This window comes from Mesoplodon densirostris, chromosome 16 (assembly GCF_025265405.1).
Source record: "Mesoplodon densirostris isolate mMesDen1 chromosome 16, mMesDen1 primary haplotype, whole genome shotgun sequence".
Taxonomy (NCBI): Eukaryota; Metazoa; Chordata; class Mammalia; order Artiodactyla; family Ziphiidae; genus Mesoplodon; species Mesoplodon densirostris.
The window spans coordinates 1,625,720-1,644,695 of NC_082676.1; the positions used below are offsets into that span (position 1 = coordinate 1,625,720).

An 18,976-nucleotide genomic window follows, 5' to 3' on the forward strand; every position below is an offset into this window, starting at 1 on the left:
GACAGCAGTGGTCCTGCCAACTGGGCTCCTCCCAGCGCCAGCTCTCAGGGTCACCGCCCTCCGGCCCCAACCTACTCCCTTCATGTCTTTCTCCCTCAACACCCATTAGTCCGAGAACAAAAAAGACTGCCTTTCACCCAGCGCTAATTTCTCCTCATTAAAGGCCCTTTTTGGATCTGGGAGAGGATCAGTCTCTCTTTCTGGCTTTCAAAGAGGAGGGGCGCGGTGGGGAGGGTGAGAGAGGGGAAGCCGAAAAGAAATGGAGCCTCTGTGTGTGGGTTCTGGGTCCTGGGCCTTGGAGGCCACGGAGCGGGCCCAGAGCCGACCCCCGTCCAGCTCCCAGGCGCTGGGTGGACAGGCGTGGAGGCCGAGTGGCAGCCCCTCCGTGACCCCTCCCGGCCCCCCGCCTGGCCCCGCCCGGGCCTAGTACAGCGTCTCCCGGGTGACATTGCTGGAGAAGGTGTGGCTGCCGGACACGCTGCTGGCCTTCCTCGAGAAGGCCGGCCTCCTCCTCCTGTGCCCCCACAGGGGACAGAGGCAGGCCAGCGTGGACAGGAAGATCTGGCGGAAGTTGGCGGAGACGAGGTTGTACAGGACGGGGTTGATGGTGGAGCTGACGTAGAAGAGGGCGTTGGTCAGCATGTAGAAGTAGTGGTAGAAGTCATACAGGAACCTGGGGTGGGAGAGGACGCTCAGGCTGGCAGGCCAGACACAGGCTGCACGGGGCAGCCCGTGGCTGACGCGGGGGCCTGGGACAGTCATTGCAGACTACTTGGACATCTTTTGAAGTGGGGATATTTCACAATAAATTCCAGGGCTCTGGTTTCTCTTGAGAGCTTGGAAGTTCTGAGCACACTCCCTCCCGCCTGGCACCGGTCAGCTGAACTGCCAAGCTGAGCTGAGGCCGCCCACCTGAGGCCAGCTGTGCAGGGCCCCTTGGCCGCAGTCTCCACCTCTCCCTGCAGCCCAGCTGGCCTGCCCTTCCTTGTGCAGAATCCCAGCGCCCCCTCAGTGCTGCAGGACGTGGCCGGGGCCTGGCCTCAAAGGAACAGCCAGGCCAGGAACCCCCTCCGCACCTCCCAGACAGCTGTGCACCTCACCTCGACTTGCTTGCCTCCATGCACAGGGATCTCACTCCCTCATCTGGCAGCTCACTTCACCACCAGGCAGCCCTGAGTTTCAGAAACCCTTTACTTTGGTTGTGTTCCACGCCCTGTACCTTCTCCTCATGCTTTCTAGATTTTCCCTCCCTAGTGGCGCCCCGTCACTTGGAAGAGCCCACGACCCTGGGACCTGGCAGCCCCGCTATGCAGAGGAGCTCACGCAGCGGGGCTGAGGCTACCGTCGCGAGAAAGCCAGCTGGCGAGGCTGGCATCCATACGTCGCAGTGCGGGTGTGATGCTCTCGGAGTCCCAGGGGCCCTCCTGGCAACTCCTCCAGGCTGGGGGTGGTCTGGGGACCCTGACAGTTGCCACTGCTCCTCCCACAGCCGGCAGCGCCAGCCCTTCCTGTCGTTCTCCAGACACCCCCAAACCTGTCTTGTACTGACTGATTTAGGACTTGCTTTCCTTTTACGAAGCAGCTTCCAGGGTGTCTGTCCCTCTACGGCCTCTGCCTTCCCTGCCCTATCACAGCCACACCTGAGGGCCTGTCGGGGGATGCTGACCCCACCCCGACCACCCTGAGTTGCCCCTCTCAGCGGCCCCAACCCCTACACTCAACTGTTTTGGGGAGCACGCCCTCAGCCCAAGCCTCACCCCCTCGGCCCCAGCCTCCCGTACTCACGGGGTCCACTGCTCGTCCGAAATGTAGCAGAACATGAGGCGTCGCACATGGTAGGGCAGCCAGCAGACCACGAAGGCAATGACCACGGCACCTGAGACGTGGAGGGATACGGGTCTCAGGGAGGTGGAGGGAGATGTCCCGTGTTCGTGGACTGAAACAGCTAATAGTGTTAAGATGACAGTGCCGCCCAAAGTGATCTAGAGATTCGGTGGAATTTCTATGGAAATCCTGATGACAATTTTTGCAGAAATAGAAGAATTCATTGGGAATCTCAAGGGACGCTGGACAGACAAGACAATCTCGAGAAAGAAGAACAAAGCTGGAGGAATCACCCTTCCTGACTTCAAAACCTACCACAAAGCTACAGTCATCCAAACAGAGTGGTAACGGCATGAGGACAGATGTATAGACCCATGGACTAGAACAGAGGACCCAGAAATAAGCCCTCCCATATATGGTCAAATGACTTTCTACAGGGCGCCAAGATCAAAGGGAAAAGGGCTGATTTTCAACAAATGTTCTGGGAAAACTGGATCCCCACATGCAAAAGAATGAAGCTGTCCCCTTACCTCACACCATCTGCAAAAATTCACTCAAAATGGATCAAAGATCTAAACATAAAAGCTAAGGTATAAAATTCTTATAAGCAAATATAGGACAAAAATTTCACAACATTGAATTTGAAAAGACAACAAGGGAAAAAATAAATAACTTGGACTATATAAAAATAAATAACTGTACATTAAAGGTCACAATTGACAGAGTGAAAAGGCAACCTACAGAATGGGAGAAAATATTTGCATCACATATCTGATAAGGGATTAATATCCTGGGTATATAGAAAACTCAACAACAAAAATCAAACAACCCAATACAAAAGCAGGCAGAGGACTTGAATAGATATTTCTCCGAAGAAGAGATACAAATGGCCAATAAGCACATGAAAAGATGCTTAACATCACTGATCACTAGGGGAATGCAAATCAAAACTACAATAGGATACCACCTCACACCCAATAGGATAGCTACTATAAAAGAGAAACACAGAAAACAGTAATTTGGAGGAGGATATGGAGAAACTGGAACATTTGTACACTGTCGGTGGGAATGTAAAATGGTGCAGCCACTTTAGAAAACAGTTTGGCTGTTTAAAAATATTTTTTAATTCAATAAATTAAAATTCTACTCCTGGGTATATGCCCCCAAAGAACTGGAAGCAGGAGCTCAAACAGATACCAGTAGCTCAGAGCAGCACTACTATTCAGAGTAGCTGAAATCAAAGGATGACGGATAAACAAAATGTGGTCCATCGTACAACAGAGTTATTCAGCCCTAAAAAGGAAGGACATTCTGACACAGGCTGCAACATAGATGAACCTTGAAGACATTACACCATATGAATAAACCAGTCACAAAAAACCCAAATACTGTATGATTCCACCTAAAGGAGGTCCCTGGAGGAGTCAAATTCACAGAGACAGAAAGTAGAAGGTGGTTGTCAGGGGCTGGGGGAGGGGGTGGGGACTTGGTGTTTAATGGCAAGAGTTTCAGTCTTACAAGGTGGGAGGGTTGGTGGTGACAGCCGCACAGCAGCATGGGCGTCTACACTGCTGCTCAACTGTGCACTTAGAAATGGTCACGATGGTAAATTTTATGCTCTGTATATTTTACCACAATGCAAAAGAAAGCACCCAACCACTTGGGAAAACTTCGGGCCAAATGTGCTGTCACGGGGCAGAGAGAAGGGTGTTCCCCGAGATGTGTGTCATCGTCTTGGGGACGTGGGGGGATCTGTGGGAGGTCCTGGGTTTGGGGTCCCCGCTCCAGGGCTGCTGCCCTGACCCCATGGGCCCAGGAGACCCACTCTGGGGGGCTTTCGGAGACCCTGGGCCGGGGAGGTCCCAGCGAAGGCACTGCCTGCTGGCAGCAGGGGTTGGTGGCACCGGGCTGTTCCAGAAAGCCTGCCCGCACACAGCAGAAGCAGACGCTGCCGCCCTGCCCACCGGACACTGCCTGTCGGTCACCTGACCCGCGGCTGTGGGGGGCTGAGCCGGCCCAGGTGCGAAGCACACCCGAGTCACTCTCCCGTCAATCACGTGATGTGGACGGATGCAGACATGATGCTATTTTGGAAATACTGGAGTAATAAATGATCCACATGAATTTTACCTGTTTCTTTTGACTGTTTAAAAAAGTGGTTACTGGACCATTTAACATCTCACGTGGGGCCTGCATCACGTTCCTTTTGGACAGAGCTGCGGGGACTTTTTCCTTCCAAGACCAGTGGCTGCAGAAGGTGAGGGGCAGGCAGCCCGGGGCAGGGGGGAGGTGGGGCGTGGATCCTGGGGTGGTGGGAAGCACAGGGTAGGCGCTCTGGGGGGCCGGGGGGGCCGGGGCTGCCTCAGGAGAGCAGGGACGGGGCAGGTTGTTTTGAGGACCCATCCTCATGATGCACCTGCAGGCCCAGGCCAGGCCCGGGGACACACAGAGGGAGGACGGACCCTCACAACCCACAGAAACGTAGGGTCCACCCCGCACGATCCTTCAGGATCCCCTACTAGAATCTGTGCAGAGGGGCTGCACCTCCGGCCTCTCCAGCTGGCACCCGACTGCCCGGCACGCACGGAGACCCCAACTCCGCGGCCCTGGCTTTGTGAGCAGACTGTCCGACTCAGAGCTGGTGCCAGGAGGCTTGCTGAATCGGTGGATGGATGGATGGATGAGGGAGGGAGTGAAGAGAAGCCCCGACCCCAGGGGGAGCCGGCACTCCAAGCCTCAGCCCGGACGCGCTCCGATCCCCGGGTCTCTAAACCTTCTGTTTGTGGTACTGAGCTCGCTGCTTTGCTGGCCCCTGGTGGCCGCCCGCCGCCCGCCCCTCGCAGGGCCCAGCGGTTACGTACGTAAGACCCGGACGCCGTGGCGCAGGGCCTGGACCCGGCCGGGCTCGATGGACATGCTGAACGAGCTATGCTGGTCCCCAACTGTGCACACCTGGCCCTGCTCGGCCGCCTGGCGGACCATCACGGTCAGCTTGTTGGCAATGACGGTGTTCAGGACGGAGATGACCACCATGGGGAACACGAAAGACATGAAGGTGTTGATCTGCGAGACATGGAGAGGGGCGGCCCGTGAGGCCGGGGCAGCGCACGCGCCCTGGGGCCCGCCCCGCCCACCGGCCCAGGTGTAGGGGTCGGAGCGTGGGCGGCGCTCGGTCTGTCCGTTCCCAGACTGACTCTCCGCTTGCTCCCACAGCCCCGGCTCGGGGGACGTTTGCAGACCCTCCGTCAGCTTGGGGAGCCCCCAGCCTGTACACAGTGTGGAGTAAAGCCCTGGGGCCTCCCGGCTACGGTGAGGGGCCGGGGCTCTGCGTTCCCAGGTCTGGACCAGGAAGCGGTCCCTCCTGACTTCTCTGCAGGATGGCTCACCCAGCGTCCCTCGTCCTGCACACGGACAGCTCACGTTAGGACACGAAGGGAAGGCCCGTCCCCCACCCCACGGCCTCTCGGCGCGTCGAGAAGCGCTTCTTGTTGGCACCTCCACCTTCCACGTTTCTCTGCCTCTGGGGAAACCGAGTCTCCAGGTGCCGAGGGTGGGGCTTGCCAAAGTCACCAGCTCAGAAGTGGCTGGACCTGGACTTGAGCTGGAGCCCAGCCCCTCAGCGACACCAGGCTGAGACCTGCCTTCATGGGCACCTGCTCAGCCCGAACAGCTGTGGCCTCCCTGAGCCGCCACTGCCGTTCCTGACGGGGACGCAAACCCGCCAGTGGACGCGGGTGGCCCTGGCCAGCGATGGGGAACGGCCTCCCACCGAGCTGGTCCTGAATCCGGCATCAACTCCCAGGGCCCCGGAGTAACAAGCCTCTGGTGTAAAACCGCGTTTGGCGCTGTCTTTTGAGCACGCTGGTCCTCACGTCATGTTCCGACGCCCGAGCTTCTAAGTGTGAGCTCGTGAGCCCTTGTGAGGGGGTGGCGCCTCTTCTCCATGCCCCCTACCCAACGCCGCTGCCCTTAATGCTCACGTGAACTTCAGAGTCAAAGGGCAAACGGCTGCACCTGGAGAGACACTGCACTGGCCCCACCTGGTTCCCGAGGTCTGCATGGGGGTGCTCCAGGCTCCAGGCTGCCCCCTCCGTCTCCTCCCTCGGGTTTGCCCACAGCCTTGAGAGCAGGGCCGAGGGTCCTGCATGGGGATCTCCTCAGTGGTAGACAAGGGCTGTCTCGGCAGGGCAAGGACCGTCCAGCTCTGTCCTGCTAATGCGGCAGCGGCCAGCAGGAAGCCCAGAGGTGCTGGAGGCTCTAGAACGTGGATGGGTTCGCCTCCTGGGCCTCCTGCATGTCCGGCGTCTGTCCTGAGCAGGGCGGCTCACACGGCCCTCTCTTCGGGGCATTGGCCGATGCCTCCGCAAGCCCTGCCCACCCCACGGTGCTCCGGGTCCCGCTTGGGAGGACTCTAGGCATCCAGGAGATGGTGGCTGAGGTCACCTCTGGCTCCTTTTGAAAAAGACTCCCCTAAACTAGAGGACAAACACGTCGGACAGGGGCCGCGTGGGCCCTCGGCAGGCGGCCTCTCCACACCTGCCAGCCCTGCGCCCGCCACTAGTCACCCGCTGGGTGCTTGGGAGTGGCCTCCCCTGGGCACCCTTCTCTCCTGCGTCCACTGAGCTCAAGTGGCGGTCTGGAGGTCCTCCCGCAGGACGATGAGGGGCTGGTGCGGCCGAGGGGCAGCTCTGGGCCGGGGGCTGGGCTGGGGTGCAGGGGGATGCCGGGCCTGGGCCCAGGAGACAAACCAATTCCCGTGAGTCACCACAGCCGGGCATAATTTAAACAAAACAAGTATATTCAACACAGATTTTAAATGTCAAAACATTTGAAATACCATACTTCGATGAACACAGACAGCAAAAACAGCCACCTCTGGGGGCCGTGAGCGGTGGACCAGGGCCTAGGCCCCCCAAGAGGATCCCCCAGTTGGGAGAAGTCCAGGCCCTGATCCTGAGGTTCTGGAGTGGGGAGAGGCGCCCCGGCACTGCAGGCCCCCCAACAGAGGCCTGGGGACGAGGCTCGGGCCGGCGTGGGCTTCCGGAGGGGCGTGTCTTCTCTCGACATCCCCCGCGCCTCCAGCCTGGAGACTGAGACTGAACCTGGATTGTGGGGTACCAGGGCAACGCCTGACTCTCAGGGTCTGCCTTCTCTTGCCGAGGCTCACAGCACGGATGGGAGCTCAGCCTGTACCCCTGTCCTGCACTCCACCCCCAACTTCTGGGAACAGCCCACTCCCGGCAACAAGCAAAGAGAAGGGAGCCTGCTAAGCCCTGTGCAAGATGTCCAGGAACCACTGCGAGTGTAGCCACAGGAAGGACAGAGGAGAAGGAGGGGCAACTGGGGCCCTTCCAGACAGAGACATGCGGACGTGCAGGGATGCGCCTCGTCTGTGCATTTGAACCAATAAAATGTGAGACCACCTGGGGATAGACAGCCTGACTCTAAAATTCAAATGGAAAAAATGATAATCTAACAGTAGCCAGGAAAGTTCTGGAAAGGGAGGTGACAGGTCAGTAGGGGACGGGAGGCCTCACGCACTATGGGAGGGCGCTAAAAAGAGATTGTATGAGAATAGTTTGGCGCGACTAAATCAGGGGAGCAGGAGAGAGGCCAGGAGCAGTTCCCGATGAGGCAACCGTGGCCTGTGGTAAACGCAGCACCTGAACCAGTGGGAGGAGGTGGGTGACGGGCTGCAGAGCTGGGGGCTGGACGCTCAGGGCCTGCTGCTTCCACTGTCCCTTCCCAGGACCTCCGTCCGCTTCCCTGGAAACACCCACCCCCTCCATTCCTGGCCAGTGGGCGAGTCCTCATTGGACACACACAGGCCGCATGTTCACCTCTCCACCAATCACGTTTGTCCTATGAGAACCAGCCCCAGGCCTGCTGTTCAGGAGAGAGACCCCACCTTTGCGGGGGTCCTGCTAAGCAGGAAACTGCTTTTGTGCCCATTGGTTCTGTTCCCCCACCTTGTGTGGGAGACCTGCCTAAGAATGGGCCCTCACAGGTGAAAGGAGGGCACCCGGGAGGGCCTGGTCTCTGCGCTCCAGCATCTGTAATTTTGTGAGGGACAGAGAGTGAATGGTTAAGCAATAAGAAGAAAGTGGAACAGGACACAGGTCTGTCTGGGAGGAAGGGCTGCCCCCGACCTGCCTGCAAACAGGGGCGGGGCGCCAATGGGAGGTGCATAGCCGGGCCCGCAGTCAGGGGGTCCTCACGCCTCTGCCTCCTCCTTCAAGGCTGTCGTCCCGTCTACCCTTCCTCCGAGGGGCCACAGCTTGTCTTGTACCGGCCTGTTTCTCTCTGATTGATCCCACTGTGTTTAGGTAAAGAGACAGGCCCTGGACTCCCGAGCTTCATGGCTCAACACCAGCCTGCGGTGAGTGGGAAGGTGCAAAATACCGCTCGGGGGCTTCCCTGGTGGTGCAGTGGTTAATAATCCACCTGCTGATGCAGGGGACGCGGGTTTGAGCCCTGGTCCGGGAAGATCCCACATGCCGCAGAGCAACTAAGCCCAGGTGCCACAAGTACTGAGCCTGCGCTCTAGAGCCCACGAGTCACAACTACTGAGCCCATGTGCCACAACTACTGAAGCCCATGAGCCACAACTACTGAAGCCCATGTGCCACAACTACTGAAGCCCACGGGCCTAGAGCCTGTGCTCCACAACAAGAGAAGCCACCGCACTGAGAAGCCCGCGCACCGCAACAAAGAGTAGACCCCCCACTTGCCACAACTAGAGAAAAGCCCGCACACGGCAACAAAGACCCACCACAGCCATAAAAAAATTAAAATTAAAATAAATAAATAAATAAATAAATATATCTCTCAGGGTGTTTGCAAAACTCAGCAGCTTGTACAACAGCTTCTGAGGGGAGAGGCGGAGTGAAGGGGCTTCCTGTCAAACCCTCCAACGTAGATGGCCTCGCTGGCCTGGCAGGGGCCACCCCCAGCAGATGACCAGTGCAGCCAGGCCCAGGCTTTAGGGACTGCCTCCTCCTAACCTCCTCACCCAGCAAATGCTGAAAACCCCCTCCCTCTTGGCCACCACCAAGGGCAGAACAATCATGCAAGTCACTCCAGAGTCCCTGTTTGTCACTGTCACTCAGCACAGCCTTGCTCGAAAAGCAAAAACCCAGAACAAGTTCAATGCCCACCCACTCGGGCTGGTTGATAAGTTATGATGCATCCACACCACGGGGTGCTGTAGACGCTGAGAATGACCGACAGGGAGGGCCAAGGTCACGGTTTAGTGAAAAGAGCAAGCACGGAGCAGCTGGTGCCGCCGTAAAGTGAGGAGCCGTCTCTACGCCCAGGATGGCTCCCTGGAGAGAAGCCTAACAGAGGCTGACCCAGGCCGACCCAGGGAAAGGGCAGGGAGCTGGGGGCTCCGGGCACACCCTCTTGACCTTAAAGCACCTGAGTGGAATGAACGTGTGTCCTGTGACAGGTGCCCGGGCCCCTGGTCCCACAGTGACACGAGAACAACACAGCCCACCTTGCCGCCCTGGGACGGGGGTGTTGGAGGTGGAGGGGACCAGATCTCAGTGCACCCACCTTTGCTTCATAGGCGGGACACGAGGGCTGGGAGGGCAGAAGCTGTCCTTCAGGGTGACACAGCCCAGAATCTCCCAGGCTGACATTGTCCGAGTAACTCTGCCCTCCACCATCCCTCATCTCATGAGCACCAGACCCTCCGGATGTTGCTGGGACCCCACCCAGGAGGGCACACGTGGTCCACGGCAGACAAGTGTCTGGGAAAGAAGACAGACCAGCGTCGAGGGCCCGCTGCTCTGTGGGTCAGAGCACTGACCGCAGGCCTGAGTGTCTGAGGAGAAGCCCAGCGTGTGCCTGCAGGGGAGGGACCCCGAGCCTCCTCAAGAACTGCCTGCATTGCTGAGGCACCAAGTGAGTCATCTTAGGGCCTGAAAGGCCACCTCGGGGAGGGGAGGGGGCTCCACGGACTGTGTGCAGCTCCGGGCTTAGCTTGGCCACTCGGGCCACGAGTCCCAGCCCCTTGCAATGCAGCCCCACCCACCATTAGGTGGCTCTAGTACCAGATTTTGGCTCCGTATAAAGGAGTTCCACTTTCTGGTTGATACACACTCTTTAGCTAACTCTTTTTTTTTTTTTTTTTAACAAATTTATTTTATTTATTTATTTTTGGCTGCATTGGGTCTTTGTTGCTGTGCACGGGCTTTCTCTAGTTGCAGTGCATGGGCTGCTCATTGCAGTGGCTTCTCTTGTTGCAGAGCATGGGTTCTAGGTGCGCGGGCTTCAGTAGTTGTGGCATGCGGGCTCAGTAGTTGTGGTGCACGGGCTTAGTTGCTCTGCGGCATGTGGGATCTTCCCGGGCCAGGGCTCAAACCCGTGTCCCCTGCATTGGCAGGCAGATTCTTAACCACTGCGCCACCAGGGAAGCCCCCCTTTAGCTAACTCTTAACAGAGTGCTTTCCACGAGCCAGACCCATGTTCAGTGACTTGCATGTGTCACCTTGTGGAATATGCACATAGAAGCTATTGGTGCTCTCACTTTATAGAAGAAAAAGCCCAGACACAGTCTGACCCACAGCCCAGTGCTCGCTCGGGCCTGTGACACGCAGAGAGCAGAGAGCAGACGAACGGAGAACCCCCGGGTCGTGGACAAGTGTCGGGGGACCTCACTTCGGTGGATGCATGTCCCACCCCCAGCTTCCCAGAGGGGACACTTTGGGTAACTGCAAAAATTTGAGAACAACTTCTAGTCCAGAGGCCACGACTCCGTGGTGATCTCTCAGGGCTGAACATCTGTCCACTACTCTCTCCTTTCTTTGATCTCCCTTCCGCTCCACGCTGGTCCCCGTGCTCCTCTTCAGCTTTGGAGTTCCTGGGAGAGGACTGACCAGAGTCACCAGCGACTTAGAGTGGAGAGAATGTTCGTGCCCCAGGGAGCCTTAGGGTTCTGGACCATGGACAGAGCCCATCGCTGTGGAGGGGCTGCCCTGGTGGGGAGAAGCACCGGGCTGGGAGGAACTGTGGTTGGGATGACTGGGTGGGGAGGGACTGGGGAGTGGGACCCCCACGCCAGCTGGGGGCAGGGATCAACAGGGACACTCCACCCTGTCCCCTGACCCTTCCTGTCCACTGATGAAGGGCAGGTGAGCAGCCTGTAACCTCTGCAAGAGGCCCCCACCGAGTCCCCACTGCCCGTGCAGCCAGCAGCCCTGTGCGTGGGAGTCTTTACCCTCCTGGAGTGCTGGAGCCACATCCTGCCTGGTCCCGGCTGTGCTGCAGCGCTGGCACCAGCCAGGCTGCCAGGAGACCCTCAATCGGATTAGGGAAATGGCCTTCCCACTGCGCCTGTCCCTCCACCTGTACCAGGGTCGCCGTCCTCGAGGAGAGGCAGGATGGGACCGTGCCCTCAGCAGCACACAGGGCAGGTGCTGGGGGCCTGGCCTTGGCTGTGAGTTGGTGGGGGGCTCGTTAATCACCCTGGGTGTGGAAGCCGGGGTGGTGAGTCGCGTTCCGGTCGTGCCATCCCATCTCAAAACTGCATCGAGACCATCGGTAGACTGAAGTCCTGGTTGCCGTGTTTTCAGGTATCTGTTGGCTAAAAAGCCCATGAGAACATTCAAATCAGTGGGACATCTGCTAATTAGCAACCAACGGGGCTGTAAAAATCCTTGACAAGGACAGGCGCAGGGCAGGGGGTGGAAGTCTGACCCCGGGCCCGGCCCCCGCCTCTGTGTCTCATGGAATGTGGGCAGAGAGGCACCTTAGTGGTCACCTGGTCACCTACCATGAAACCACAGCCCACAGCAGGTGCACCCCAGCTCTCACCCCCACCGGCACCTCACACCACGACGATGACCATCTTCTTGCTTGTGACAAATTCTGTCTTGCAGGGTGGCTCCCGGTCCAAACATGAGCCCCCATGGCCGGTTGCCAAGCCTTCTGTGTGTGCCTTTCTGTCGTGTAGGGCCACCTTGATTCAGGAGTAAAAGTGGTGCCGGTTCCACACGGAGTGTTCTGCGTGCACCCTTGAAGGAAGTCAAGCCATCAAAGAACGTTCTCTGCTCCATGCCAGGAAAACTTGGGGCCCTGGTCTTAATCAAGAGCCCCTGGGGGCTGGTGGACGTTGGGAGTGGATTTCTGAGAACTGTGCGGATCCCCCAGCCGTGCCTGGGAGTGAGTCCTGCAGGACCGGGTCCAAGCTGGTGTCACGTGCATTTCAGAAAGCGCTTAGGAAGGAGTGGTGCTCTAGCCCCCGGGGCCTGTCCTCCACCTCTAGGGGTGGGCGGGGAAGCGGCCCTACTGCGTGTTCGCTGGCAGCTGAATCTCCAATTCTGTGATTCAGTTGTAGGATTGAATCTCCAATCCCACGATTTTCAGTGTTTTCTTGCCATGTCGTTGTGTGGGCAGCTCAGCAAGTATCCTGTTCCTTCCCGATTTTGAATTACCATCCACTGGCGGAGTGGTAACTGCATTCCCCGTGGACATCTGGCCCTGTACCCAGTGTCTCGGCTCCTTTCAATAGAATTAGCGCTCCGTCCCTGCTTGGGGGGAATCTGATTACGGGGGACCCGGAGCCGAGCGGCCGGTGTGAGGGAGGGGGGCTGGGAGCGGCCACCCACATCCCCCCAGGCCCCACTGGACCAGCGTTTGGATCTAGCTTTTTTCCCAAGCTGACCAGCCCCTGGGCGTGGAGGGGACCTTGTGCTCTGGGCTTAGCCCCGGAAAGTGACACTTTTGCTCCTTCAGCCAGGCCTCCTGGGGCTTCCACTCCAAATGGCTGTGATTAGGAGCGGGGCGCCTTAGAAATGATGGTGGGGTCCTGCGCCCCACCCCCACTTGGTCCCCACCAGGGCCGGCGGGCCCGGCTGTGCGCCTCTCCAGGGCAAAAGTCAATCAGTAAAGGAAGAGGGAATGCCAGTGGGTGCCGGCCAGCTGCCCAGCGCCATTCCAAAGCTCGTTCCCCCGACGACCGTATCTGTTAAAGACCGTTCTTCCTCCGTCCCCGAGAGACCACAGGCCTCCACGCGGCTGCGTGACCACGTGGTGTTCCACTACGCAGTCCTCCTTCACGCTGCACAGGGCGCCTCTGCAATAGTGACCAGCCTTGGCCTTTGCGTCGTGTGAACGGCCCAGGGCACACGAAACTCACTGCTCTCCACACGCGTGTGAGAGGTGGGCCTGTGGGGTCACTTGCGTTTCTAGAACTGGAGTGAAGGGCAGAGCAGCCCAGGCTGGGGTCTCGCCGCGCCCCCCAGGCACGACCCCTTCTCACGCTGGGACTGTCTCCTGCCTATGAAGCTGGGGGTGGCTGGTCCACCCTGAAGGCCAGGGGACTGAGGACAGCCCAGGCTGGCCCCCAGCCCAGTTCCTGCTCTGCCCGCAACCCTGCAGAAGGACCTTGACGGTCTGAGCTCGGGGGCTGGGGGGGGAGGGGCGGAGGGGGCGCTGATTGGCACCCAGGGAAGCCTCCCTCTCCTGAGAGCCAGGCCAACGGCTTGCAGGGACCACCAAGAGGCCTTCTTGATGTTCCACTCGAGGCTCATCAGCCCTTCTTTGCCTCAGATGCAATTTCAGGAAACGAGGCTGGGCTGCTCAGGCCTCCTGTGACTCAGGCCATTACCTGGAGACAGGCCCAGGGTAGCCGGCTTCCTCCCAGCCCAGGAGCCACGGATTTGAATAGGGACAGGCTCTGCGTCCCTTCTGGAATGTTCCAGCACCCTCCCTTCTGTTTACCCGTAGCGTCCCCACCCCCTCCCCTCCCCACCGCAGGCCCACCAGCCTGTGCTTCACGCTCCGTCCTCCGTCCTCTGAATGCACTGTGCACCCAAGCCCACCTTGTCTAAACGTCACAAGCACTTCTTGAGCACCTGCTGTATGCGAGGCACCCTGCACATAGACTGAGGCGAGCGTGGAGGACAGGTGGACAAACGCAGCATGGAGGCGAGCATGAGGCCCAGCCTGGGGGGAAAGGGGCCATTTTCTGGAGGAGGGACCTCCATACGGAGACCTGAGGGATGAGGGGCACCCACGGGCCTGAGAAGGAGGGGAGCACGTGAGATCTCAGGAGCCCGGGGGGCCGGGCGGCGTCAGATCCCAGACAGTGGACCATTTCCTCCTGGTCATGGAAGACGGGGAGGGGTGAAGCATAGAGACGTAGGGTCTGTGGCCCACGCCTCGACTGGGCTGGCTCTGACCAGCGAAATGCAGCGGCCGTGTTGGCCTGTGCCTCCCCAGCCAGGCCTCACACTCTCTTGCTGGCTCTCTCAGAATGTGGCGGCCACCATGTGAAGAAACCCCGCTGTGCCTCTCACCCTGGGACAGAGGTCCAGGTGAGTGCCAGCACCAGCCTCCAGACAGATGAATGAGGCCGTCTCAGACCCATCCAGGCCCAGTGCAGCCACAGGATGACCGAAGCCACACGAGTGACCCCAGCTGAGACCGGCTGAGCCAGCTCCGCTTGCCATCCAACGGATCACAAGCAAAGAAATAGCTAGTGTTTTCAGCCAATACGTTTGGGGCTCTTTTGTTACTCAGCAGAGGTTAGCTGAGACACTGCCTTACAAAGTGCTGTGTTTTTAATTTATCTGTCCCACCACTGCATTTTCTCCTTGGAGGGAAACCTTGCTTAAATAAAATAATATACCCCCCAGCCCCTGCCCCAAGCACTGACAACAAGTCCTGTGAAGGCAGGGGGATGTGGTGGGAGCGGTGGGCAGGGGTCATTTGTGTGGCTGACTGGGCTATCTGACCCCAGAATTTGGGTACTTTTTTTTCTTATCTCTTTATAGACTCTGGTTCTAGGGACAGGTTGCAAGCAGCCAGCTGGCCAGGTGGGGACTGGTTTTATAAAGGTAACTGGGCACCACCTGTGGTGTCCCACCCCTCTCGCCACACTGCAGAGTAGGGTAAGGAGCATGATGGGGGTGGGGGCAGTGTCTTTTACTTTTATTTCCCGTGAAGAGAGGCTCATCAGCGAATCTGACCTGTGGGTCCGACTTCTTGAAAAACCAGCAGCGTGTAATTAAAGCTTGAAAGAGAAGAGCCGGCTGCTGAATCAAACTCAAGTGAGTGTGAAATCAAACATGAGAGGGCCCTGGGCAGCTGAGCCCAGCTTGAGACGAGTGACCGGCATCCTTTAAGGGGTTTGTGCTTTGACGGTGTCTAAGTGGTCTTCCCTCAAGCCCCCAAACCTCGGTCCCGCTTACTGTGCATGTGTGTTTGTGTCTATGTGTGCACGTGTGTGTGAGCTGCGTGTGTGCACACTTGTCTCCTGTGTCTGGTCCTCTTTTGCTCTTGGTGTAACCGAGCAGGGCCTCTGAGTCCTTCCCGGGACAGACTCCTCCCCCACATCCTCTGCTGTAGGTCCTCTCTGAAGTACTCAGATAACAGTATCTGATGCACACTTCCTGAGTTGTTTAACAGATGCTAAAACCCCCACCAAATGGAAGATGTTAAGTACGTGATGACCATGATCATGTAGCCCTCAGGCCTCCTGGAGTCTGAGGACTGATAACGCGAACCCCTGTGACCCCACCCTGTTACCTCACCGGCAGCCAATCAGAGAATTAATTGTGCACGAGCTGATCACATACCTTGCGACTCCCCCCACTGCCCCCCGACCCAACTGGGCCTTTAAAAATGCTCCCCTGGGGCTTCCCTGGTGGCGCAGTGGTTGGGAGTCCGCCTGCCGATGCGGGGGACGCGGGTGCGTGCCCCGGTCCGGGAGGATCCCGCGTGCCGCGGGGTGGCTGGGCCCGTGAGCCGTGGCCGCTGAGCGTGGGCGTCCGGAGCCTGTGCTCCGCAATGGGAGAGGCCACAATGGTGAGAGGCCCGCGTACCGCAAAAAAAAAAAAAGAAAGAAATGCTCCCCTGAAACCCATTGGGGAGTTTGGGCTTTTTCAGCGCTAGCTGCCCTGGACTCCATGTTTGGGGCCAACAGTAAACGCTGCATTTTCCTTCATCACAGCCAGGTGTCAGCAGATTGGCTTTACTGCGCGTGGGTGAGTGGACCTGAGTGTGGTTGGGTGACACTGGCTCACGCGGAGCCCGGGTGGTCACTTCAACGAGGGAAAATTGCCTCGTGACAGCGCGAGGCCTTGGCCCCCCTCCAAGTCGCCACTGAGAAGGCCATCAGGTTCCATGCTGTCCAGCTGCTGCACCCCTGATTCCGAGCAGACCCTGCGGCCCCCAGTCCATGCCGCCACTGAGGGGACGTGTTTCTGAACAAACTTCCCCTCGGCCAACACCCAGGCTTATTATAATCACGGCACACTGGTTTCTGTTGAGGGATGAAAATTAGCAGATTTAGACGATAATTACCTGGCTCTGAAAATTAGACTCTAATGAAGAGGGTGCTTGAACCTGGAATCCAAATTTGATGTTCAGACTAGATGCCTTTGAAGAAAGCTCTCAGCCAGAAATAGGGGTCGGCCAGAGCCCCGGCTCTCTGGCCACTGCTTTGCCATTTGCCCCCCGCCCCCCGAGTGGGGTCTGCAGGCCCAGCCTCACAGCCTCACAGACTACATCCCTGGTGCCCCCCCCACCTGTGTATTTATTTTGTGTGTTACGTTTCTCACCCTCGCTCCAACCTCACATTACACAGAGTGGGTGACACCGCTGTGGACACAAAGCGTGTCCTACGAAATTCACCTGTCGAATCCTACCCACCAAGGTGACGTGTTAGGAGGTGGGGCCTCCCGGAGGTGATGAGGTCGTGAGGGTGAAGCTCCGTAATGGGGTCAGAGGCCCAGGGAGGCCCCTGCTCGCCCCACAATGTGAGGACAGGGAGAGGACACAGTCAGTACCAGGACCTGGATCCTGGTTGTCCAGCCCCAGGGCTGTGAGAAACACACGTGTTGTTAGAAGCCCCCAGCCTGGTCCGTGGAGCAGCCTGAGTAGATGGAGACGGCTCCCGGGGTTACCTACCCCCAGGGGGCGATGGGAGGGTGGCACCTGGGGCATGGCCACCAACCTGTCCTTAGCCGCGTGGAGGAGGCCGTGGGGTGGGGGGCGCCCACCCCGCAGGGGCTGCTCCCTGCAGAGGGCATCTCATCAGGGGCGACTTCCTCTGCGTCCTCTCCCACCCACGCAAGGAACTCAGTCTCCCTCCTAACGCCGTGTTTGTCCCAAAGGCACAGTCGGTTCATTTGTTAGACTGGGCGTGCGTCAAGACGCTGACATTAGGTTTTTGATGCAGAAGCGAGATCCAGCTGAACCGGGCGCCCGTGCGCAGAGCAGACAGGCTTTCAGCCTCTCCTGTGGCCCCACCTCCCACCTGCAATTACGGTGATTTGCATGACTGTGAATGGGGCTGGCCTGGGCCCAGGGCTGTTGGGAGCGCCAGGCCGTCCTCACGCCCCAGCAGGCCAGGTGGGCAGTGGCAGAGCCGGGGACGATGGAGAGGCCGAGGGACAGCAGTTCCCTTGGGCACTTGTGATGATGTGTGTGTGTCTCTTAGTTGCTGCCACCCCGCCCGGCGGCTGCCTGGGGACAGAGCCTGGTGCCCTCCAGTCACCCACACACTGACCATGTGAACGAATAAATGAACGACCGCCTGCCCAGGCTGCCTTAACACAGTACCCTCAACTGAGCAGCTCATAAATGGCAGAATCTATTTCTCACAGCTCTGGAGGCTGGAGGGCTGAGACCAGGTGCCGGAGTGGACGGTCTCAGGTGAGGCTGCCTTCCGTGTCCTCATGTAGCAGAAAGAGGGCGAGGGGCTCTCTGGCCTCTTCTTATAAGGGCACTAATTCATCATGGGGGCTGCACCCTCATGACCTCATCACCCCGCAAATGCCCCATCCCTTAATACCATGACTTTGGGGGTAGTGCTTCAAAACATGAATTTGCGGGACACATTCAGTCCAGAACAGCCGGCAAAGGAAGGGATGAGCTGTCTCCACATGGGGGGCCCTTAACCTGGGGGAGGCTCTGGCCAACGGCCCCAAGCACACACGGGAGTTTTGTGCGCACGGACAGGCAGCTTCCTTCCCCGGGAGGCTGCAGCTGTACAGCACGATAGAATAGTGCAGTTTGTGCCAGCCGTAAATGATTTACAGTTTTCTAGGGGCTACATTAAAAAAAGTAGAAACAGGTGAAAATAATTTCATTGATAGATTTTACTTAACTCCATACATTCAAAATATTATTTCAGCACGCAACCAGTATAAAAAGCGTTAGTGAAATCCTGTACATTATCCCTTCATACAAGCTCTCTGGAATCACGGGTGTGTATTTTACACCGAAAGCTCCCCGGGATTCAGACTGGACACCGCACCGCACACAGGGCAGCTCAGAGTTCTTATGAGAAGCCACGCAGAACCGTTTCCAGGTGGCATCCACCCCACAGCACATGGCGCCTGCACTCCCCTGGTCCCATCTCTGGTCAGCGGGGGAGACAGAGGTGCAGCCCCGGACCCCCTGGTCATCCCCAAAACAGGATCTGCACAAGGTCGGTATCTGCACAAGGTCAAGGATGAGTCATTCATTTAAAAGGAGCCACGAGCAAAGTTGCACTAAAAAGTGAAGCCCCCCTATAGGAACGGTGGGCAAGCAGTCCCTCTGGAAGACACTATAGGAGCAGCACGGACTCCAGGGCAGCCTGCGTTTGGGGCCATAGCTTCCAGAACCAATAATGGCCTTTTCTGTACCCCATGAAGAATCCAAATGCACCAAGATTTCCTAGGGGGCAGGGGCCACAGGGTGCAATCCCGGGAAGGCACCCTCTTCTTTTGTCCTGTCAGCCACCAAGCCTCAGAAATGAACCAGAGTTTTGTCAAGGAACTAAGCCCTGAGGACAGGACGCTGGGAGGGGCGGCGGGCCCCAGGATAAGAGGCGGAGCAAGCGGCTTCCCCACCTGAGCGTCCGCCTGCTCATCTATAAACGGGGCCGGTCGGGAGAGCCCCGAGCCCCAAGGGTGGCCATGGCGATCAGAGTCGGCTCTCAAAACGATCATTAGTGATGCTGGGAGCAGCCACGTCAGGGCTGTCACAGGGCTTGACGGGGACCGAACATTAATCACACCTTCGTCGCGGACCCCTCATGTGAGGTCTGCTCACCCAGCTCAGAACCTTCCTTATCACCTGAGACCCAAGTCAAGAGCGGCCACCAGAGGGTGGGGGCCCCTCCCTCTCAAAGGCGTCCGTGGACCACTGCGCC

At 58.3% G+C, this 18,976-nt stretch overlaps 1 protein-coding gene across 1 annotated transcript in view; it reads right to left on the bottom strand.

The window, feature by feature from the left end:
- Nucleotides 1–423: 423 nt before the first annotated feature.
- NTSR1 (neurotensin receptor 1) overlaps nt 424–18,976 on the bottom strand; it is a 44,127-nt gene continuing 25,574 nt past the window's right edge. Inside the window, exons 2-4 of the mRNA XM_060079345.1 lie at nt 4,686–4,887; nt 1,786–1,876; nt 424–673 (exon numbers count right to left, since the gene is read on the bottom strand). Coding sequence (XP_059935328.1) covers nt 424–673; nt 1,786–1,876; nt 4,686–4,887 — 543 coding nt within the window. The remainder of the gene's footprint in view (nt 674–1,785; nt 1,877–4,685; nt 4,888–18,976) is intronic.